Raw genomic sequence first — 24346 nt, forward strand, 5'->3', positions numbered from 1 at the left:
CCAGTCTCCACTAGATTATCCGAAAGAAAAATGTTAAATGTATTTAATTTTTTTTTATAAATATGCTAAAAATTGATAGAATGAGTTAGCATGTCTCCTTGGCCATCCGAGCATCTAAACTCGTTCTTCTTCTTCTTCTGCAAAAGTTCTTATTCCTCAAAATATCTTTACCTTGTCTGCAAAATTTATTTGCAGCCATGGATGCCAAGAGGAATCCATGGCTCATGCTTTCTCTTCTGTTCCTCGGCTTCTCTGTCAACACTCATCTCTCCCTTGGAGCTGACACCATCTCTGCAAACCAATTTCTCTCTGGAAACCAAACCATTGTCTCTGCAGATGGGGACTTTGTGTTGGGTTTCTTCAAACCAGGTAACTCTTCGAACTACTATATAGGCATTTGGTACGGCAAAGTCCCAATACGGACCGCAGTTTGGGTAGCAAACAGAGATAAGCCTATCTCTGATACAAGTTCTTCTGTTTTAAGAATCTCAGATGGTAATTTGGTTCTCTTTAACGAGTCTCAAATCCCAGTTTGGTCCACAAACTTGAGCTCCAACACCTCAAGTGCTGTAGAAGCTGTTCTTCTAGATAAGGGAAATCTTGTTCTTAGAGGTGGGTCTATTTCCTCAAAACCTTTATGGCAAAGTTTTGATCATCCAACTGATACATGGCTTCCTGGTGCTAAGATTGGATACAACAACATTACCAAGGAAAACCAACGTCTCACTTCATGGAGGAGTGAAAATGATCCTGCTCCGGGACTCTTCTCTCTTGAGCTTCAGGCAAATACCAGTTCATATCTTATTCTGTGGAATAGGTCTATTAAATACTATGATACTGGACCTTGGAATGGGAAGATTTTTAGTTACGTTCCTGAAATGAGGCTCAATTATATCTACAACTTCGATTATGTTAACAACACAAACGAGAGTTACTTCACCTATTCTCTTTACAACAGTTCCATCATATCTCGGTTCGTGATGGATGTTTCTGGTCAAATTAAACAACAGACATGGGTAATTAGCAATTGGAACTTGTTTTGGAGGTTTATGCTATTTGCGGGGCCTTCGGTATCTGCAACGGAGGAAGTGAATCCTCTTGCAGTTGTTTGGAAGGGTTTGATCACAAATCGCAGGATGAGTGGAATTTGAAGGATTATTCTGGTGGTTGCGTGCGGAAAACGCCCTTGCAGTGTGAGAATACCAGTCTTGTTAATGGACGGCAGGACAAGTTCTTTCCAACGACCAACATGGCATTACCTGAAAGACAACAATCTGTTTTGGTTGGAACTGCTGCAGAATGTGAATCAAGCTGCTTGAATAACTGCTCTTGCACTGCTTATGCCTACGAGACGAATAACTGTTCAATTTGGATCGGGGATCTCTTGAATCTGAAGCAACTCACAGCGGATGATCATAATGCAAGGACTCTACATCTCAGACTGGCAGCTTCAGAGGTTTCAAGTCATGAAAATAATGAGGGAACAATTGTCGGTGCTGTTGTGGGTTCGGTTGCAGGGGTAGTAGTTCTCGTTGGTCTTCTTGTGTTTGTAATACTTAGGCGAAGGAAGAGAGCTGTTGGAATAGCGAAATCAATAGAAGGTTCTTTGGTGGCATTTGGGTACAAGGACTTGCAAAATGCCACCAAGAATTTCTCGGAGAAGTTGGGAGGTGGGGGTTTTGGTTCAGTTTTCAAAGGGACGTTACCTGATTCCACATTGATAGCAGTGAAGAAACTTGAAGGCATCAGCCAAGGAGAGAAGCAATTCCGCACAGAAGTCAGCACAATTGGGACAATCCAACATGTAAATCTAGTCCGGCTTCGTGGGTTCTGCTCCGAGGGGACTAGAAAGTTGCTGGTGTATGATTTCATGCCAAATGGATCTTTAGAATCTCATCTTTTCCATGGAAAGAATCCTGAGGTTTTGGACTGGAAAACAAGATACCACGTTGCTCTGGGAACAGCCAGAGGGTTGGCTTATCTCCATGAGAAGTGCAGAGAGTGCATCATACACTGCGACATAAAGCCCGAAAACATTCTTCTTGATGCTGAATTTTGTCCAAAAGTGGCAGATTTTGGCCTGGCAAAGCTTGTTGGGCGGGAGTTCAGCCGAGTCCTGACAACCATGAGAGGCACCAGAGGTTATCTTGCTCCGGAGTGGATCTCAGGAGTGGCCATCACAGCCAAGGCTGATGTTTACAGCTATGGAATGATGCTTTTTGAATTTGTCTCCGGAAGGAGGAACGCTGAGCCATCTCCAGATGGCAAAACTAAATTCTTCCCATCTTGGGCTGCAAGCCATTTGACTGATGGGGGTGATATCTTTAGCCTTTTAGACCCCAGGTTGGAGGGAAATGCTGATGTAGAAGAGGTCACAAGGGTTTGTAGAGTTGCTTCTTGGTGCATCCAAGATGATGAAACTAGTAGGCCAACGATGGGTCAGGTAGTTCAGATCCTTGAGGGAGTTTTGGATGTTAACCTGGCCCCAACTCCAAGATCTCTCCTAGTGTTGGTGGACAACCAGGAGGACATAATTTTCTTCACTGAATCATCCTCAAGCCAAAATTCACAAGCACGGAGCAATACCTCAACTTCTTCCTCTCAGTCGAAGACTACCATGTCATCACCAAGCTCAAAGTCTGAAGAGCAGGCCGAATGACAACTTCGTGAGCTCTTAAATATGTGGTTAAGAATGTAAGTTGTTATTTGTATTCTGCAATTTTCACTTTGTATCGTAAGGTAACTGGTAGGATGTTTGTGTATTCCGCTATGTGTTTGATTGAAACCTGTTTACTCTGTTAGGTGTTTTTGGGATCCTTACCATCTAAGTTTTTCGCATTGCTTCAAAATCTCAAATAGTATGATTCGCTATGGCTAATGTTGTAGTTATGAGCATTGTTCATTTTGTCATGTCTGTAACTTTGCTAATTGCTATAATTTCTAGTAGCAACTTAGGACTTGAAGCTATGCCGAAAGGAAAATGATCTGCAGACAAGATTTGTATATCAATTCATTTTCATCTACCAAATGATCAGTACGAATTTGAACCGGAAACGATTGTGCCCGCGACAATAGCAATAAAATTTAGGAGAATAAAACCCTGCAGGAATGCCATTTTGCCACTCAATGGTATTTGTTTTATGTTTCTGCCAAACATACTGCTAATGACATCTTTATTTGAGTCCTCTCTCAACAACCTAATGACATGCCAAATAAATCAGAAGTTGTGCTGAGGAATAATCTCACATTGTTTGTGTACAAGGTCCTGGGCATGTTTATCAGGAACGATCAATCCTCTCTTGTAGAATCGGTTTTATAAGATGAGTTAGATCCATGAATTTCTTCGAATTGTACTCGAGGTGAATCAAGTTTTCCATTTTTGGCTGAAAAGAGTGTGTGGGGTACAATACAAAGGGTTGAATCATGTTGTATTGAATCAGCCAGGTCTCTCAGTAGCATCCTTGTTATAATAATTTAAGGAACTCAGGTTTATTTTCAGACGTGCATGATTATTTAATTCATAGTTAGTTATTCAGCTGTTTTGTTTTGGCGGGTCTGAGTATGCGCGATCTGCATCATCTATTCATTGAATCATCGGCTAAAAGCTTCGAGGAACAGCAATAACTTCAGTGATAATATCCAATAATTTACAATCTTCTCTTCTTTTCATCCAACAACGAAACAGCTACGGTAAAGTGCACACAAAACGGTAACCGTGCAGCTTGGAGAAGCAATGTCTAAAGCTGGGCTTAACAAAGCTTTACCATTTCGGATAAATTACTAGTAGAATCAACTACGATAAAGTTGCTTAGATCTTTAAAGAAGTAGAAACAAGTAGAATCAAGACGCCACTATAGCATTTCGGATCTCAGTCTCCTTTGGACGCCAGCCGCTTCAACTGCTCGCCGGTTGGCTTTCCGACCATGTTATACTGTTTTGATAATTTTTTTTAGTATAAAACTTGTCTTCTTTATGAGACTTTCGACCTCAGATACTACGCATTAAACCACCACCCACCACCATACAGGCGTCCTCCCATCCGGAGTCTCTTGGCGTCCAACTACACCTCCCACAAAACAACTCAAATTTCGACTGCGTGTGGGGTCCATGAACAGCCAACAACGTGTGGCTCAGGCTCCTTGTGCCTCATTGTTGTAGGGTTTTTTGTCAGGAGTTTTATGCTTCTTTCTCCGAGAGTTATAGAGATGATATTTTAGTACAGAATTTATGAATCTTGCCCACTATTTTTTATAAAAGTAAGTAAACATAAGATTCTTTAGTGGCATATATCAGTGATTTCGAATTTTTAACTTTGGCTTATATTTTTATTTTAGGATACGTTTGGAAACTAAATCAAACTTAACTCATCTCAACTTATCATTATAATTTTTTCAAATTCTAACATAAAATATAATAAACAATTTAACTTTTTTAAATTTCAAAATAATAATAATATTAAAAAATAATATTTTAACAATATTTTATCATCTCAACTCAACTCAATCTAACTCAGTTCAACATCCAAACACAGTCAGTGTAGCGCGTGAGCTGTACGTGCCACCACAATCAATAATGGTTTTTTGCCAACGATTCGACACAGTTTCTGTTGTTACTATTCTATGTTCCAACTTGATTAGATCAACTTAAGTAGTCGTGAAAGTCTTCTTCAACTAGTTCAGACCAATAAAATATAGCGCACAACTCTCCATTACGACTTCTAGCCTTAATTTTATAATCTATTTATCACATTATATAAAAACTATTTCAAACTGCTTCCCTTATAGAAAATAGGTGGAAGCCAAATTTTTGGCTACAGATTCTATTTTTTTACTGCTCTTGTGTTATATCTGTTAGATTTGAGAAGATTACAGGACTCTCATCCCATTAAACTTGGTATCTTGTAAGCGTTTAATACATCTATGACATGGAAAAAAAATGCTATTACTCGTCATTTGTACGCTATACTGTAAAAAGAAAAAAGAAAAATTAATCATTTTTTATAATATATTACGGAACTATGTTTTAAAATAAAGGATAGTTTAATAAAATATTTCTTAAAAATAACATTATTTTATAAGAAAAAAATTATATTTACAGTCATAAAGTATGTAAGTGCTATGTAATCTTTTTGAAAAAAAATAAATAAATAAGAGATTTACATGAAAAAAAATTAATTTTTTAATAATAAATTTTATTTTTTTTCAAAATAACTATAAAACGTTTATATATTTTATAATTATATATAATATTACTCTTATAAAAATACTCTTATTTTAAAATATGTATTATAAAATATATTTTGTTGATATATTCAAAAGATATTGCGGGAGAGATCTTCAACGACCGCTTTAAATACGAAATGTACACGTGCACATCCGAGCTAGCTGTGTGATAGATTTTTCTTTCAGCTGACAAAACCGCCTTTAATTATGATGGTCCTTTCTCGGCTACTAGTTGAGATAATATGGGACTAGAATCGTTAGAATCTAATTTTATGGGACTAGAATCGTTATTAGAATCTATTTTTCGATTGTTTTTTATTTTATGCACAGTAATGGTTGGTTTTTGGGATGTAATTTGTTGGTGTTTTCCGTCTCTTGCTACTGTAAATTTTTTAATTTAAATTACTCGTAAAAAAATAATTTTTCCGTCATATTAGACCCACTTGTTAGAGCATCTGCATCAGCTTCTTTAAAGTACTTTTCATCTTTAAATTTAACCAATTTTATCAAAAATTGGTGCACATTGAATTAACCAAACTCTTTTCATTTAAAATATAATCGATAGTAATTTCATCTTTCTTTCTAAATATGAAAAGTACTGTTAGAAGTCTAAATAAATTGTTTATTAATGTCGCTCCACTCTCCCGCAGCTCTCTCTCTCTCTCTTCTTCCTCACTTTTTCTCTCACACGTCTCTTCATTCTTTCTCTTCTTCTATTTTTTTTCTCTTCTTTCTCTTCATCTTCATCTTCCCTCTTTATCTCAGGAAGCATTGGTTTTGCAAGTTAGTAAAATCAGCGACAGCTTCGCTTCGAGATGTTTGTAGGTCGATATGCAAGTCATTGATATCGAGTTCATCTCCCTCCGAGACTTTTCTCTCTTTTTTTGTTTTCTTTTCTCTTTCCTAGGGTTAGGGTTGAGGTGATCAATTCGATAGGGCAGCAATCGTTAATCTACGGCTTCGTGGCTCGAGGGACGATGATCCTGGCTGAATACACGGAATTCAGCAGAAACTTCACTGGCATCGCCTCGCAGTGCCTTCAGAAACTCCTTACTTCCAACAACAGGTTCACCTACAACTGCGACGGCCACACCTTCAATTACCTCGTCGACAACGGCTTCACTTACTGTGTGGTTGCTGTTGAGGCTGTTGGGCGGCAGATGCCAATTGCCTTCCTTGAGCCAATCAAGGAGGATTTCACCTAGAGATATGGTGGAGGAAAAGCTACAACAGCAGTTGCCAATAGCTTCAACAAGGAGTTTGGGCCCAAATTGAAGGAGCAGATGCAATATTGCGTAGATCATCCAGAGGAGATCAGCAAGCTTTTGAAATGACCAACAACCATCTTCCTGGTTCTTTATATAATTTCCTATTGAATCAGGGAATTTTTTTTTTACGGATATTTGTAAAATAGGACTTGGCTTTTGAGTGTTTGATGCTTTTCTTGGGAAATCTCGTTGTTGATTTGGTTGGTACGATTTGTAGGTCTAGATCTGGTCAATTTTCTTGTGATTACAATTTGTTGATTTGGTTCCAAGTCTTCTTTTCACCTGGTGTTATAGCTATTTGTTGTTTCCAATCTTTTCCTACCTTCCAAGCAGAGGAAAATAAAGAAAAATAAAAGATGTGATTACTCTCTGGATGAATCACTGGGTTTCCTAGTTTCAACTTTGGGTTAGATTTATTTACTTTCGTTTGATATCTCTTTTGTTTATAGTGAAAATAGAGTTGGTTTTGATGTTTTTTAGTTGTATTTCGTTGGAGATTAACCTGTTCTGTTCTGTTTTTTTATTAGACCTGAAATGTATAGAGTTGAGTATGAGTTTTTGTGAATACATGACTTCGATAATTCTGGTGTGAATACTACTGTAGTAGATCTATTTATTTTAAGCAATATCGCTTATGAAAGAGTTATTGGAGATTATGAAAATAAAAATAAAAGTATTTAAAAAATAAAAATTAATCAAAGAAATATTAATAAGAAAAAATAATAATATTTTATTATTATAGAGAACGTGATGACTAATCTAATATAGATTTTAAATTTTAAATGATTAACTAAAAATAAAAAAGTTAAATATTCTTTAAGTTTTAAATATTGAGATGGTCAATCCAATATTAATTCCTTAGATCTTAAAAGAAGTAGAAACAAGTAGAATCAAGACGCCACCATACCATTTCGGATCTCAGTCTCCTTTGGAATCCAGCCGCTTCAACTGCTCGCCGGTTGGCTTTCCGACCATGTTATACTGTTTTGATAATTTTTTTTAGTATAAAACTTGTCTTCTTTTCCAGACTTTCAACCTCAGATACAACGCATTAAACCACCACCCACCACCATACAAACATCCTCCCATCGGGAGTCTCTTGGCGTCCAACTCCACCTCCCCACAAAACAACTCAAATTTCGACTGCGTGTGGGGTCCTTGAACCGCCAGCAACGTGTGGCTAACAGAGTCCTTGTGTCTCATTGCTGTAGGGGTTTTTTTGTCAGGAATTTTATGCTTCTTTCTCCGAAAGTTATCAGAGATGATATTTATAGTACATAATTTATGCGTGTGGGTCCCGTCGGCCTGTTTCTCTGCTTCTCGGTGTTCAATGTCCACTTAGATCACTCTCGTTATGTCAACTAAAAGTTAAGGCCTTATTTGAATTCACAAATTATCTCAATTCATCTTAATTTATTTTATTTTTATTATTATAATTTTATCAAATTTTTACATAAAATATAATAAATAATTCAACTTTTTCAAATCGAAAAATAACTTTATTAAATTCTCACACAAAATATAATAAATAATTCAACTTTTTCAAATATTAAAATAATAATAATATTAAAAAATAATATTCTAAAAATATTTTATCTACTATTCACAAACCATCTCAACTCATCTCTGAATCTAAACGACATCTAAATCTATTGAATATTTAATTATTAGAGAACAAAATATGCTCATAATAGATTAGTTAAATTTTAAATATTTAGAATTTAGCTACAATGACTTTCAAAAATTTTTCTAAATTTAAATATTACTGTACATATATCAAATACATATTTTATTAATTATTTCCCTCTTTCTTTCTTTCTATCACATCTTTTATCACAATTAATATATTAATTTGAGTTAGTAATATATTAATTTAATAAAAATATGATTATTAATTAATATATAATAGGTAGAATAGTAAAATATGATAAAATAAAATAAAATAATAATTAAAAAAATTAAATATTTTTGAAATTATTAGTTATTCATTACTGTAATGAATAAATGTATAATCTAATTTGGAGATTTAATGTGAATAACTGTGACGTCCTGACTCCCACGTATGGAAACGCGAGAATCGTGACATCGGGATGATAACAACACGGGTCACACATCTCAACAATAGTGCCAAGTGTGTGTATATGCAACAATATAGAATAAACAATGCAGCAGATAATTTAAGTAAGTTAACTAAGTACCAGAATTTTTAATACAAATTTACATAAGTAAAACATTTAAAAAGAGTTATACAGTTATCCCAATATAAAATATAATACGAAGTCAAATACAGATACGAGTGATCTCAAATCACCCCTCAGGCGGAGCCGAATCATCAGGTTCACCCTCAGCTTCATCTGCATCGAAATCTGCGTTATCATAAAACGGTACCGCATGTAAGTATAATCCAAACATCCCTCGGGATAAAAACGCAATAATGCAACTAACAAACAGATCCCAAAACCTCATTTTTCCCGAAAATGATTATTTTCCACACATGCCAAATACCCCATTTGACCATAAACATGCCATGAATAACATCAATCATTTTCTCAGAAAATGTGTTCGTAACCATTAAATCATGAACCGACAACAAAATCATTTATCGGACACTGTAGGCGGGAATTACAGGCGGGACTCTACCACCATCCTTGCTTACCACTATTCCTACTGCATGCACCATAAGCGGGAATCACAGGTAGGACTATATCACCATCCCTGCTTACCACCATCCCTACAATTCCTTTTCACACAAGAGGTACTTGTTAGAACACTGTAGGCGGGAATCACAGGCGGGACTATATCACCATCCCTACAATTCCTTTTCACACAAGAGGTACTTGTTAGAGCACTGTAGGCGGGAATCACAGGCGAGACTATATCACCATCCCTGCTTACCACCATCCCTACAATTCCTTTTCACACAAAAGGTACTTGTTAGAGCACTGTAGGCGGGAATCACAGGCGGGACTCTACCACCATCCCTTCTTACCACCATTCCTATCGCGTGCATCGTAAGCGGGAATCACCCATCCCTACCGTGTGCACAGTAGGCGGGAATCGCAGGCGAGACTATACCATCATCCCTACGGTCTCTTTTCCTTTGTCTCAAATCAGTCAATCCAATCATTTCAAACATACTCAAAATCATTTCTCACATGAAAATCCAGCTTTCAAATAAACACATGAACATGTATGCAATTATGCGAAAACCCAGTTTTCAGTTAAAAACATGAACATGCGTGCAAATGCAATGTACATGAAACGACGCATTATCCAATAATCAACAAATCACAACACAAACCAATCACACAAACAACTCCATCTTCCAATCCATCCAACCCCCTACTCCTCGAACTCAGTCCGGCATAACCAATCAGTTCACAGTAAAATGAGTTAGTGTAAAAATACATTTAAATCACGAAAGTTCTTTGAAAAAATACTTACAACGCTATATAATAATTTTCGAAGGATCACAGAGCTGCGAGAAGTGGCAACACAGCAATGTAACAGTGCAAAATGCACTGTGGTCGTGGGTCTCAAATACCTATTTTTGAATAGGGACAAATCAATACCCGAGATTGATAGGGAAGGGCTTAGAGATGTCGGTGAAGCCAATAGTGGCGGTGGTTGGCCGTGGGTGGCAGCGTAGAGGGCGGTTGAAGGCTAAAATGTCCAAATCTAAAATGTTCATGAATGTGCTTCACTGGTGACAGATCGGGGCTGAGGATGGGTGCATTAGGTTGCTAGGAGGTTGATGATGAAGTGGTGAAGAAATGGTGGCCAAAGGTGGCGTGACGGCGGTGCGCGAACACAAGAGGTGCCGTGGCTTTGCGTTGTGCATGGGGACAAATGGCGGCCGGAGAGAGGTTGGGATTGAAGGGTGGTGGTCGGCGGCCGGTGGGGAAGGGAAGGAGAGGGGCGGTGAGGAACACGGCGGCAGTGGGTGGTGAGCAACGAAATGGATGGGGGAGGGGGTGCTACGCGCGCGGGAGAGAAGAGAGAGAGAGGAGAAAAGAAATTGGGGAAAAAGAAAAGAGGAAGAAAAGAAAAAGAGGAAAAGAAATAAGTGAGGAAAAGAAATAAGGTTCAATCCTTACATCTTGGGTCACAAAATGATCCAAGGAAAATTATTTCAAAACAGCGAGTTAAATAAAATAATTTAAACGTAGTGCTTAAATGAAAATGAAATAATTAAATCTAACAATAAACTAATTTAAAATAAAGATCAATTTAAATAATAATCAATAATTAATAACAAGAAAACACATTGAATTAACAATTAAAAATCTTAAAATAATATAACATAAATCATCTAAAATTTAAAACAAGAAAACTCATAATCTTAATAAATGCAATAATTTTCTTAGTCAAAATACACGTAAATACGGGATATGACAATAACCAAAACCAAATTCATCTTATATTATTTTATTATTATATAATGAAAAAATAGCTATTTCAATGTGGAGATTTATATGAATGGAATAGTCAAAAGTCAAATTTCTCTTACATTCATAAAAAATATCTTTACTTTGGCTAATTCAATGAGAGTGCTCTAATACATCGAAAAGAGTCGCGCTACTCTTGCTCAAGTTGATCGTTTTTTGTTTTTATTTTTTTATATTTTTTTAAATATTTTTAAATATTTTTAAAAAATAAAAAAATTCCAATACACTTAAAATCACTTCTTTAATAACTAACTAAAAAAAAAAAATTTACCAAGCAGTCAAATAGAATGGTACAATTGAGAGGACAATAATTTTTTCCTATTGAACATACAAACAATTTCACATCTCCTAAAGAATTATTCTAGACCCAATTAAAACCCCTTAGCATGACACAAAACAGAAAGCTCAATATATTTAGGAAAAGTCTACTATGCCGTCTAAATCATAACACTCGGTTTTTTGTTATAACCCAATAATGAAGAAAATGATTTTAAATGTATTGATGTATTTTTTTTATTTTTTTAAAATATTAAAAAATTCAAATAGAAAAAAAAATTAATTTTACAACTAGCGGTAATACCGAGCGGTGCTACTCGGGTGGTAGAGTAGCACCGCTCATACATTTAACTAGTAGGTTGTTTATTTTCTCCAAAAACAACAAGTGAAATATCAAATGTAAGTGAAATATCATATACATCCAGAGAATAATAACAAGTGAAATACCACAGGGGGAGATGGAGTCATCTAGAACGAGATGGGGGAGGAGATAGAGGAGAGAAGGAGAAGAATGGAATGAGAGAATGTGACGGGAAATGGAGAAGGATATGTTAAGGTTAGGGATTGAGAAAATGGGCGAGGACTTCGCAAATAGAAAGGAACAGGAAGGAGATGGAAGACAAATTTCAAAACACACCATTTCAAAAAAAAAAAAAACAACGAACATACTATTTTGTAAAAAATTTTGTTCCCCACCCACCGACTACACTCTCCTACAAATTTCTCTCTTAAATGAAATGCCTTGTTTCATTTATGACCTGGAATGCCAGGTTATGATTCGTCCGCAAGGTGTACGCGAAATCGCCTGAGTATAGAATTTTTGATACTTTATGTGTTGTGGACATGTTTCACATTCTTGGCTGCCCGCAACCTACAACCAAAAGGAAAATAGGCCCTCAAGGGTGTAGAAACACCTCCTATGCCTAAGTTAGGTGAATTGTCTAGTATCACATATAGAGCAAAAAAGCAATGTTTACGTATCTCCTAGAGTGGTAATTGACGGATATATATAGAGTGGTGGATGGACCCCTTTTGGATATTGTAACCACCTTATCCTTTATTTGAACTCAAGTTAGGGTGATCATTATTTGAATTTCTCTCGCTACTCGTAGTTCATCTTATTCTCGAGGAGTTATCGGGCTCCCATAGCCATTAAAATTTTTTTGAGTTCTTATCTCGTATGTTGCGGAGGTTGTTGTCATGGTCCATAGCCCATGCGATGTGTTCATTCGGGCCCAGTTGTTTGAGCTTGGCCTTTAGGTTGTGCAATAGGCCCATTGGGTAGATAGGGAAACTAGACCCTTCTAGTTCCAATTACTTCACGAAGTCTCATCACGCGCAGCGTGAAGGGACTTGTACTCATAGTGTTGCTTTGTGATCTGGCCTTTTGTCCTTTCTATTTTCATGTGTCAGGGAGTGATGGCATCACTCCATTTTTGCACCCTTTACTTTCCCCTTTTTCACACTTGACATGCTTCCTTCCTTATTGTCTTGTTGTTTCAAGTTGTGTAGTTCTTCTTTAACGAGTATTCTTTATACGTCTTCCATTTCAACTCTGTTAGTTACTTTCCTTCTTCTCCAGAGCACCCTTTTCTCGCTGCGTCTTGTGTCCCTTAATAAATTTTCCTCGTTCTCCTTCATTCTCAACATGGCTTCTCACAAATCTTCTCGCACAAACACTTCACCCGGGGGGGGGGGGGGGTGTGGATCTTCCCAACCCTGTGACTCTCCTCCTAGAACTGAGGAAGTTGAGGCTAGTCGCCGGTTTAAGTGTAGCAGGAGGGTGCCTTGATCGTGTGAACTTGGGCGAGTATAGTTACTTGGCTTAATTGTAGCGGGAGGATGCCTCGACTGTGTAAGTTTGGGTGAGTGTAATTACTCGGCTTAATTATAGCGGCACGTTGCCTCGATTGCGTAAGTTGGGGCGAGGAGAGAAATGCTGTGTTAAGTTGTTTTTTCCTTTATCGCCTTGGGAGTGAGTGGGGTCACTCGGCTCAAGCATAGTTGGAGGAAGCCTATACCGTATAAATTTAGACGAGTGTAATTACTTGGCTTAAGTGAAGTGAGAGGATGTCTCGATCGCGTAAATTTGGATGAGTATTTGCTCAGCTTAATTGTAGCGGCAGGTTGCCTCAACTGCGTAAGTTGGGGCAATGAGAGAAATGTTGTGTTAAGTTGTTTCTTCCTTTGTCGCCTCGGGAGTGAGTGGGATCACTTGGCTCAAGCATAGTTGGAGAAAGCCTCAACCACATAAATTTAGACGAGTGTAATTACTCAGCTTATGTGTAGTAGGAGGATGCCTTGACCACATGAATTTAAACTAGTATAATTACTCAGGTCAAGCTTAGCGGGAGGATGCCTAGACTGCGTAAATTTGAGTGAGTATAATTACTTAGTTTAATTGTAGTGGGAGGATGTCTCGACTGTGTAAATTTGGGTGAGTATAATTACTTAGTTTAATTGTAGCGGGAAGATGCCTCAACCGCGTGGATTTGGAAGAGTATAATTATACTCGGCTTAATTGTAGCGGGAGGATGCCTCGACCGCGTGGATTTGGGCAAGTATAATTACTTAGCTTAATTGTAGCGGGAGGATGTCTCGACCATGTGAATTTGGGCGAATATAATTACTCAACGTAATTGTAGCGGGAGGATGCCTCGACTGCGTAAGTTGGGGGAGTATAATTACTTGAGTTAATTGTAGCGGGATGATGCTTCAACCGCATAAGTTGGGACAATGAGAGGAACTTTGTGTTAAGTCGTTTCTTCCTTTGTCACCGTCGGGCGAGTGGAGCGTTAGAGCAATGAAAGAAAGAATAGTGAAAGAATAGAAATTCAATCAGATCTCTTACTGTAATGAAATCATTACAATGAAAGTCATATAAAATACTTCCTCAAATGTTCCGCATTTCAGGGGTGCGCCTCAGCGTCTTTGAGACAGTAGATCTCTGGTCCCTAGTTTCCCTCCTTCTACCATAGTGACTCCCATTTCTTTGAAGACCAGGTCTTCTACTTTGAAGAATCTTGGCCTGATTCTTTTGTTGAAGTACTGCTTCATCTTCCTTCTGTAATGGGTTTTGCATCGGTCATTTTTTTTCCAACAAGTCCAAGTTCTCTTCAAATGCCCTGATTTTCTGCTCTGCGTTGAAATATTGTGTTATGTGGCTCGGTATTCCCACTTCGACAAGTATTACTGTTTCACTTCCGTATGCCAGGGCGAATGATGTTTCTCTGGTCAGTGGTTTTGTTGTTGTCCTGTATGCCCATAAAATCCCTGGAAGTTCCTCTGCCCAGGCTCATTTCTTCTCCCCCCAACCTTTTATTTAGCATTCCCATTATTGTTTTGTTTGTTGCTCAACTTGCCCATTTTCTTGTGGGTGCCGTAGAGAGGAATATATAACTTTGATTCTGAGTTGGGTGCACCAATTTCGTTAGTGTTCGGAGTGAACTGTTTGCTGTTGCAAGAAATAATGCTCCTGGGTTTCCCGAACTGGCATACCACATTTTTCCATAGAAACCTCGTGATGTTCTGGGAAGTTATCGTTGCCATTACTTCGACCAAGTTATCTATTCCCCACTATGCAATGGTGGTCGGGAGTTCCTTGGTCACCAACTATCTAACTATATTGCATGTCCATTCCAAGGAGTCTGCTCCTACTCTCAAGATCTCAACTCCAATGGTCGGTGCCTCTATGGTCCGTATGACCACGTCCCAGAGCAAAGTTGCCTCCTATTGTGTTGATGCTGCTCGTACCAGCCGGTTAGCCTTCCAATTATCAGATCGCTTGATGCAACTGATTTGGAAGTAAAGAAGGCTATCGTACCCTTCATCAACCTGTTGCGAATATTTTTTTAGTTTTTCACCTTTTGTCAAATACTCTTTAGTTACTTGGCCTCCACAACCTGCGAGCCTGCTTTCATCTCCACTTCTCTTGCTCCCAAATATTCGGCTATGACGAGTCCTATCACTCGTACTCGACTTTGTTATTCGTGACCTTGAATCCCAACCTTATTGCGTAATATGTTTTGGTCCCATCTTCTGCCTCCACATATACCCATACTCTCCCTCCAGCTCAGCAGGAGAAGCTGTCGACATACACTTCCCACGGTTTCCCTACAGGTGATTTTGGCTCCTTTTTGGAAAAGTTTAAGAATTCTGCTACAAAATCAGCCAAGATTTGCCCTTTAACTGTTGTATGTGGGACGTAAGTAATGTCAAACTCGCTTAGCTCAGTCGCCCATTTAATCAACCTGCCCCGACTTGTTTGGCTGCTGTAACACCTTTTGAAGGAGTGCTGCTGTCACCACCTTTATGGGGTGGGCTTGGAAGTAGGTTCGTAGTTGTCGGGCATCAATCACCATTGCATACACAATCATCTCGACCTTTGGATATCGAATATCTGCTCCCCTCAAGGTTCAGGTTATGTAGTACGTCGGTTTTTGTATGCCTTCTTCTTCCTGTATCAACGAGGCAGACACGACGTCTGGTGTGACTGCCAAGTATAGTAGCAAAGGTTCCCCTTACTTAATTTGGCTTAACAATGGTGGGTGGGTCAAGTACTCCTTTAGTAGTGCGAAAGCTTTTTCACACTCGGTATCCTAGTTTTGCATCTTCCATAGGACTTAAAAGAACGATAGGCACCTGTTCATCGATTAGGACACAAATTTGTTAAGCACTGCCACCTTTCCTGCTAGTTGTTGTACTTCTTTTAAATTCTTGGATGACTTCATTTCGCTAATTGCTCGTACCGTTTTAGGGTTTGTCTCGATTCCCCACTCAGACCATGAAGCCTAAAGACTTGTGTGATTACACCCCGAATGCGCATTTTGTTGCGTTCAACTTCATTTTGTAGCGTCGTAGTACCCCGAAAGCCTCTCTCAGGTCTTTCATATGTTGCTCTGGTTCCTTACTTTTGACCAGTAGATTATCGATGTAGACTTCCATATTACGTCCTATTTGTTCGTTAAATATCATGTTTACTAGCCTCTAGTATGTTGCTCTTGCATTTTTTAGTTCGAAGGACATGACTTTGCAATATAGTCCTCGATCGGTTATAAATGCTGTCTTTTCTTGATCAATCTGGCTCATTCATATTTGGTTATACATGGAATAGGTGTCGATGAAACTTAACATTTTGTGTCTTGTTGTGGAATCTACAATTAAGTCGATTCTCGATAGAGGGAAGTTGTCCTTCGGGCAAGCCTTGTTGAGATCCGTAAAATCTACGCATTTTCTGTCCTGTTTGACTTTTTGACAAGTACCATGTTCGAGAGCTACTTGAGATAATGGACTTCTCTGATGAATCTGGCGGCTAGGAGTCAATCAATTTCTTCTACTATTACTACATATTTCTCAGTGTTGAAACTCCCCTTCCTTTGCTTAATCGGTCGAGCTTCTAGGTTGACGCTTAATTGATATTCTATAATGCTTTCATCAGTTCCGGGCATATCCTTGTGACTCCAGGCGAATACATCCTTGTGCTCCGCTAGGAGTTGTTTCAACTGTTGTCTATCTTCCTTACTAGGGGTGTAACCGGTCCGATTTTAGCAAAATTTAGGACCGAACCAGTATACACCAGTTTTGCTATTTCGAAAACTGATTAAAAACCGGTTACCCCCTAAACTAGTACCCCAGGTTTCACCAGTTCCGGTCCGATTTTTTGGTTTTAATAAAATACTTTATACTAAATAACTATAGACTATACCAATACTAAGAGTAATACTATATACTATACTAATTGTGATATTAATACTATATATAGTTATAGTGAACTTAATACTAACATATTAAGTTAACTATACTATTATACATATATTATGCTATAACTCTTAAAATATGTTAATATATACTAATACTATATATTATACTATTATAGTGTTACTGCTACATATAGTGTATATATATATTATAGTGATATAGTGATACTAATACTATAATGATTTATATAGTTCTTTATATATAGACTTAAAATGGATTACTAATATTAATAGTATTAGTATTAGGGTATAAAATGTAATTAATACTAATGTATACTAATTAATTAAAGAGAAATGTAATTAATATACTAATGTATTATTTATTTATCAAAATGAATATGTTGATATTCGAGAATTTACTAGGCCATAAAATGTTATTAATATATATATATTTTATGTTTAAAGTATATGATCAAATAAATCTTCATGTTTAATATTAAAATTTTATGTTATAAATTATAATAACATTATCTTATATGTAATTATAATTTATATTATTATATATATTATATATATAAATTTTATATAATATAAATAATATTATATATAATATTAAAAAAATTAATTTAAAATATATAATATAGTGAACCAATCTAATCTGGTCTTAAAAAACATAAAATCGGAACAGAACGGGTTTTGGAATTAAGGGAACGGATCTAAAATGGGATTGGTTTCACTAGTTCGGACCTTTTTTCGGTTAAAATTTACACCCATAATCCTTACCCAACCTGATCTCGACTTTCAAAATACTTACGCGAAGCTTATAAGCAATTGTATCTAGTATTGTTATTGAGACAATACACTAAGGTTTCATATGAATTGAAGAGTTTCTATTTAAATCTGGATATCAAATCAACAATGATTTCAAATCCAAGATTTTGAAAAACTTAAAATCTTTTTAATTTCGGCATAAACCCAAATCTAAATTTTAATATAAACAAGAAACTCAGATTATAAAATTCCATATCCAAATCTTTATTCCCAAGCCATACCGTTCAAATGAGCTGTAAACAAGCCTTTTTCATGAATCTCTAGTTTTTTATTTTTTTTTATAAGCTTCATGAATCTCTAGTTAGTAATCATCTATATATTTTAATTCATTTTACAATTAACTAAAGTTGTTGTGTTATTCACGAGACAAAACAATAACTAATAAACAAATGCACTTTTAATGGTTCGGATAAGATTGATGTATATAAGATGTTTTTTTTTTTAATTTTTTTTTTTATGATCAATCAATATTTATCTCTACATTTTATATTTAATATTTTTTTATAAGATATGAAGTGTAGAGTAATAAATATTAACTTATGAGAAGATTTATTCTTATATCATAAAATCTTATTAATTATGTGTTTTTTCATGCACCTCAAACTAAAAAATAAAAAAATAAAAAAATTCATTTCAAAAAAAAAAAAAAACCATTATTATTAGTTACCTAGAAATTATCTCTACACCTGGGGACTTTTTTTCTTTTTTTTTGAAAACACACCTAGGGGACTTGTAAAGATGTTGTCGTCTCATAAACATATTAACACTTGGCATTAAAGAGCTTCGCAGGGTAATCGTTTGCTTTCACTACCCGCAATCCCATTTGACAGATCGATGCCCATATTTAATTGATTGAAAACTGCACTTCATCTATCATACAATACCTATGCAAACAGAGATAGATCGCTTTAATACCTATCTTTACTTTTGGTTTGAACCATTGCTTTTTGCCACCTCCAATGAGTTTAAAATTGGTGATCTAAGGGTATGTTTGATTGTTGAATATGATTAGAGGTCTAATCGGTTCTATTTGATTTGATTTTAGATAAAATTTAAGATCGAATCGATATATATTGACTTTTTATTTTTTAAAACTGATTACGTTCTGGTTATTTTCATAAATCGGTATATCCGATTTTATCGATTTCCGATCCGATTCGGTTTTCGATTTTTTTAAAATGTTAAAAACATATAATAAAGTGTTATTTCTTATGATAAAATGTTATTAATAATTTAATATATATATATTATGTTTAAAACATATGATCAATTAAATTTTTATCTTTAAAATTAAACTTTTATTTTATAAATTAGAATAACATTATCTTATATATAATTATATTAATAACATATGATTAAACAAATTACAAATGTTTATATTTAATATTAGCATTTTATGTTATAATTTATAAATTATAATATGAAATTATTTTATATATGATATAAAATTATATATGATATATAAAAATTTAATATATAATTATATATTATATATAAAACTTATATATATAAATATTTTGTATAATATATAAAATTAATTTATATATATATATATTTTTTCAACCGGTCCAGTCAGATTTCTCGGTTTAAATTTACACCCCTAAATATAACTCAACTTATCTCAAATTAATTATTAATAGAATTCATTATTTTTTTAATTTTTTATAAAAAAATTAAATTTATCTCAACCTACTTCATATATTTCAACCTAAAAAGTTAAACTCATGTCAACTTAAAAAAGTTAAATTCATCTCAATGGGACTCACAAAATACTATTATTCGTAAATTAACTCAACTCATCTCAACATCCAAACACAGTCTAAGTCTAACTAGATTTTTCCTACAATCCTTTTTTTTTTTTTTCTTTTTTTAAAATGAAAGTTATAACCTTCCAAATGAGGAAATCTCAATGTATCGCATAAACATTGGGAAAGCACGAAGGCTAAAGTTTGAAATCAAAAGGCTTTCTTTTATTTATAATCCTAAAATAACAAGAAATGAACAGGTGTGAGAGCCCACATTAGCATATTGTAATGATATCAGTACATGATGAAGCCAATGGCCTGCATTCAGACCATATACGCTGAGATTTTCTGCACTAAATTATGAAAGACTAGTTGGTGGAGTCATTTGCAAAAGGGAAGTAAAAGACAGAACAAAAAAGAGAACAAGAAAAATAAGCTTCCATACTTTCTTTAGAAAAATAATTAGTCTATATACAGTTCTCAGATAAAAACTACTCATACAAATCTATATAGTTATATTTAACAAAAATTTAAAATTATAATAATATTCTTTTAAAAATGATTTTTTTCCCTTTTAATTTATCTCCATTCATTAATGAGACACCAGGACTGCAAGTAGAAGTTCTTTAAAAAAAAAAAATGTATGATAAAAAAATTAACTTTGTAAGTATATACGTACAAAAGATTTTAAACTTATGCTACAAATGTTGCATCAAATTTTATATTGGTTTGTAACTATAAGGCAAATTGGCACGCCGAATGTGTTTTTCAACAGAGTTCAGTCGCTAATTATCACACTACCTGCATTGAATGAAACCAAAGTGTTCAATGTCAGGTTCGTTCAAACATTGCTAGTCATATATAGCAAACTTTGAAGCAGAGAGCAAAACTTGTAACTGATTAATTGTAAATCAGCAGAATATTAGAAAATCACTTCTCATGCGTAGAACCGAAGACAATGGAAGGTATTTGGTTTGGCAGTACTGTACCTTGCCTAACCTTATCCAAATCAAAAGGCATTTACAAAGGAAACAGAAACAAAGACCCACCACGGGTCCCTCCTCCACCTTTTTAGAACTCTTGGTAGTACAAATTAATATCAATGGGCTTATCTAAATAGATGAAATAATTTTAAATAAAAGTTAAAAAAATATTATTTATTATTATTATTATTATTATTTTAAAATTTTAAAAAAATTAAATTAAAATTTAAAAACATTGAATTAAGATTTAAAAAAATTAAATTATTTATTAAATTTTATGTAAAAATTTAAAAAAATTATAATCTCTCTCTTAGAAAACGACCTCATACATCTTTCCCTCTATTCCCTCTCCTCTTTTCTTTCCCCTTTCCTTGGGTAAATTTGATAAATTTTATTAGTCCAAACTTTCTTATATTTTCGTTTGTCAGCATATTTTATAATTAAACAAAATAACCCCATAAAAGGAAAAACAAAGAAAAATAAAAACAAAGAGAAAAAAACCGGCAACAGGATGCCTAGTTCATCTCCGAAAGTACAGTGATAAGAGCACATCAGAAGAAACAGCTGTATACTGTAGAGTGACCTGGTTTCTGAGAATGCTTTAATTTGGTAACCAGAGAGCCACCGGAAAAGACACATCAAAGGACGAAATAGGGAATTTTCACGTCACAATAGTTAATGCCTTCTGTGGTGGTGTTTCCTTTCAAGTAGCCCTTCGATTATGACCTTTTTTCGGTACTCTCTGGACTCAGTTTCTGCTAACTTGATCACATTTTCTTGTCTGCCATAACCAAAGTGCCGGCCAGACATAAAGTACAGCCAAATTAACGTGAAAAAAATAGCAAAAAGCTTTCCCCACAAGATGGTGATCACAAGGCTAATGGCAAGAAAGTATATGCCAGATTCGAAACTAGAACAGTTACCCATGTCATCAACCTCCTCCTTTGGCTTCTCTACAATGTCTGGATCATTGCTGCAATCAACTTGTTTTGTTATGTCGGTCAAAGATCTGGGTGATTTATTTTCTTCTGAAATGGAACCTGAACAGAATGTACTTGAGCCGCACGAAGATCTTGAGTGTGACATTAACCCAGAGTTGGTTCTAACTTCTTGATCAATACCAGCATCCATGGATACCTGATTCACTGATTTTTCGTAGCTAAAATCGTGACAACTTTCGGAGTAGCTCGACTTATGACTAGGGTAGATCGATTGACATGACTCTTGACGATGAACTTTCCTGTCACGAGCTCTCTTAGCCTGTATACGAAGTGATGATATTGACGGTCATGAAAGAAATAGACCTCACAAACTATATAAAAAAAAAAAAATCTTTTTTTACTATATACCCTATATTGGGATTGAGGATTTCAGAGAGACTAACCAATATTGCTTCACAAATAACGGATAGAAGCACTCGAGAAAAGGTTCTCTTTGGAGTCAACATTTCCTTGATGGTCTTCTCCTTACAAGCCGACCGGTCGACGATATCTTTGGATTCTAGGACGACTTCCATGTCGACAACGGGTCGAAAACAAAGCAAGAACCTGTTTCTTGAAACGTTAATCTTCATTGTGGGCCGTGGATAAAATTAAGGAGGGTTTCGAAGCGTTACAGATGGTATTAAATAATGATATGGCTCGGTTTAAACTGGCGAGTGAAGAGCAAGAAAGGAAACGATATTCGTTTTGTTGGATGTTTTTGGAAGAAAATAAAGGCCAGGACTTGTTGGATTTTATGTCTGTCACGGTTTGCCTGCTGCTATAACTTCTCGACAAAGTGATGGATTTGGGGGCTATATTTGAGCTTTGAAGTTGAGGAATGGGCAAGGCCGCAGGTGGTCAAGGTTTCGAAGATCCAGTGAGGGAGGGACAGGTAGGAGGAGGTATAACTCCGTTCTGGTTTTGTTGGTAAAAAGGGGTGTGATCGGTGTAATTGGTTAGTTGGGTACGTAGGGTTTATAACTGTGATTTGACAACGGTTTGGATGGCTGTCCATTAAATTTTAGGAGTATCCAGCCAGGTGTCTTATAAACCTATTTTTGGGTATCTCAGTTGAGAAAAGGAGCAAAAGAAAGAAAAAAAACAAGGAAGTGAGACACCAGTTTCAAATCGTGATAGCTTCTGCACTAAGGTTATATTTAGATGAAAAATTGAGTTGAGTTGAGATGATAAAATATTGTTAAAATATTATTTTTTAATATTATTATTATTATGAAATTTGAAAAAGTTGAATTATTTATTATATTTTGTATTGAGATTTAAAAAAATTGTAATAATAAGTTGAGATGATTTTAGTTACCAATTCATCATTATAACTTTTTAAAATCTCAACATAAAATATAACAAACAATTTAATTTTTTTAAATTCTAAAATAATAATAATATTAAAAAATAATATTCTAATAATATTTTATCATCTTAACTCAACTCAACTCAATTCAGTTCAACATTCAAACGCAGCCTAACAGATTTTAGATGTGATTTTTTTTTTTTTTTTTAACAAGGAAAGGAAATTGTTTTATTCATCATTAAAGCAATTACATCGTAGAATCGAACCGAATAATTTGTGAAAGACAAGCAGGAAAAGAATCCCACCAAATGATCAAATCCTCTAGATTTCACACAAATCTTGCCAAATTATGGGTTGCTTCATTAGCCATACGCCCTTTGTGTTGGACAGTACACTTAAGAAGCTTTTGCATCATGTTCTTGATCTCATAAGCCAGATTTCCCTATGGACATTGACGTGCCATCTCTAGTCAATTCCTGCACCACAAGATCAAGTGAGTTACTCTTTACTTGCAGCTCAGCTATACCCAAGGGAATGCACATCTGTAAACCTCGCATAATAGCAATAAGTTTAATTTCCATAGCATCTTGCACTTTATGTTCTGGTTTGCTAGCAGAGAAAATGACCTTCTCATGTTCATCTCTTAAAACCATCCCTAAACCTGATCTGCCTTGATCACGGAAAAGATCTCGATCTATATTCAATTTCAGAACCCCTGCAGGTGGTGGCAGCCAACAACAACAAGCTTTCATCCCTTTTTTTTTTTTTTTTTTTCCTACAACAGTTTTATGCTCCTGATGTAATGATAATGCATGATCAACAACATGCTTAGGTGAAAGAACATTATTTTCATAAAATTTCTGGTTTCTCCTATACCACATACCCTAAGCCATCAGAAACAACTTCTTTATCTCCCCAATATTTCCTCTACTCAGCACAATTAATGCAATTTGAACAAAATCCATCCAAACATCAGTTTCTTTTAAGAAATTGAAATGGTTATACCAACAATCCTTGATAAAGGGACAATAAAGAAGTGCATGGCTCATATCCTCCTCCTCCTCATTACACCATTGAAACTTTGCCTCCTCGAGGTTGAATCATATTTTCGTTGTTTTTTTTTTTTTTTTTTCAATATGAAAACATGCATGAATGAATTTGTATAAAAAAAAAATGATATTTGCAATCATAGAATACACAAGTCACACTTCTTTAGAAAAAAAATGAGTAAATATAAGACTTAAATGAAATTTTAATTTTTTAATAATAGATCTTACTATTTTTCAAAAGGAATGCACAACATTAGCACAATCTATGACTCTATCTAGTATTATTTTTTTTCAAACATTTTTTTTAAATATCTTCAAATTTTTTAATAAATATATACAAATTTACTAGTAGTCACTTTCTTAAATATTAAAAAAAAGAAAAAGAAAATAAAATGTACTAACGATCAAACCCAGGAGGTAAATTAGTATTTTCCTTGTATAATTCAGCCTGATAATCGCATTTTGTATCCTAGCCCATGTATGAGACTTTCTATTTTCTTCCCCCTGTATTATAAAGTTTATTAATTTAGAAAAAT

At 35.2% G+C, this 24346-nt stretch overlaps 2 protein-coding genes and 1 pseudogene across 2 annotated transcripts; 2 read left to right on the forward strand and 1 right to left on the reverse strand.

Annotated features, from left to right (window-relative positions):
- The first annotated feature begins 80 nt into the window (after positions 1-80).
- Positions 81-2889, forward strand: LOC121252031 (G-type lectin S-receptor-like serine/threonine-protein kinase At2g19130). The gene is given in 2 exon segments (XM_041151485.1): positions 81-1041; positions 1044-2889. Coding segments are annotated over 2 exon segments (2460 nt in total). The 5' UTR covers positions 81-197; the 3' UTR covers positions 2660-2889.
- A 2665-nt stretch (positions 2890-5554) lies between these two features.
- LOC121253379 lies at positions 5555-6556 on the forward strand (annotated as a pseudogene).
- Positions 6557-20980: 14424 nt separating this feature from the next.
- LOC121252033 lies at positions 20981-22361 on the reverse strand. Its single transcript, XM_041151487.1, has 2 exons — positions 21854-22361; positions 20981-21729 (listed from the first exon to the last, which is right to left on the reverse strand). Exons 1-2 carry the CDS (start codon positions 22040-22042, stop codon positions 21145-21147), a joined length of 774 nt encoding a protein of 257 aa, XP_041007421.1. The 5' UTR covers positions 22043-22361; the 3' UTR covers positions 20981-21144.
- Positions 22362-24346: the final 1985 nt, after the last annotated feature.

Source organism: Juglans microcarpa x Juglans regia, chromosome 2S, assembly GCF_004785595.1.
Source record: "Juglans microcarpa x Juglans regia isolate MS1-56 chromosome 2S, Jm3101_v1.0, whole genome shotgun sequence".
NCBI lineage: Eukaryota > Viridiplantae > Streptophyta > Magnoliopsida > Fagales > Juglandaceae > Juglans > Juglans microcarpa x Juglans regia.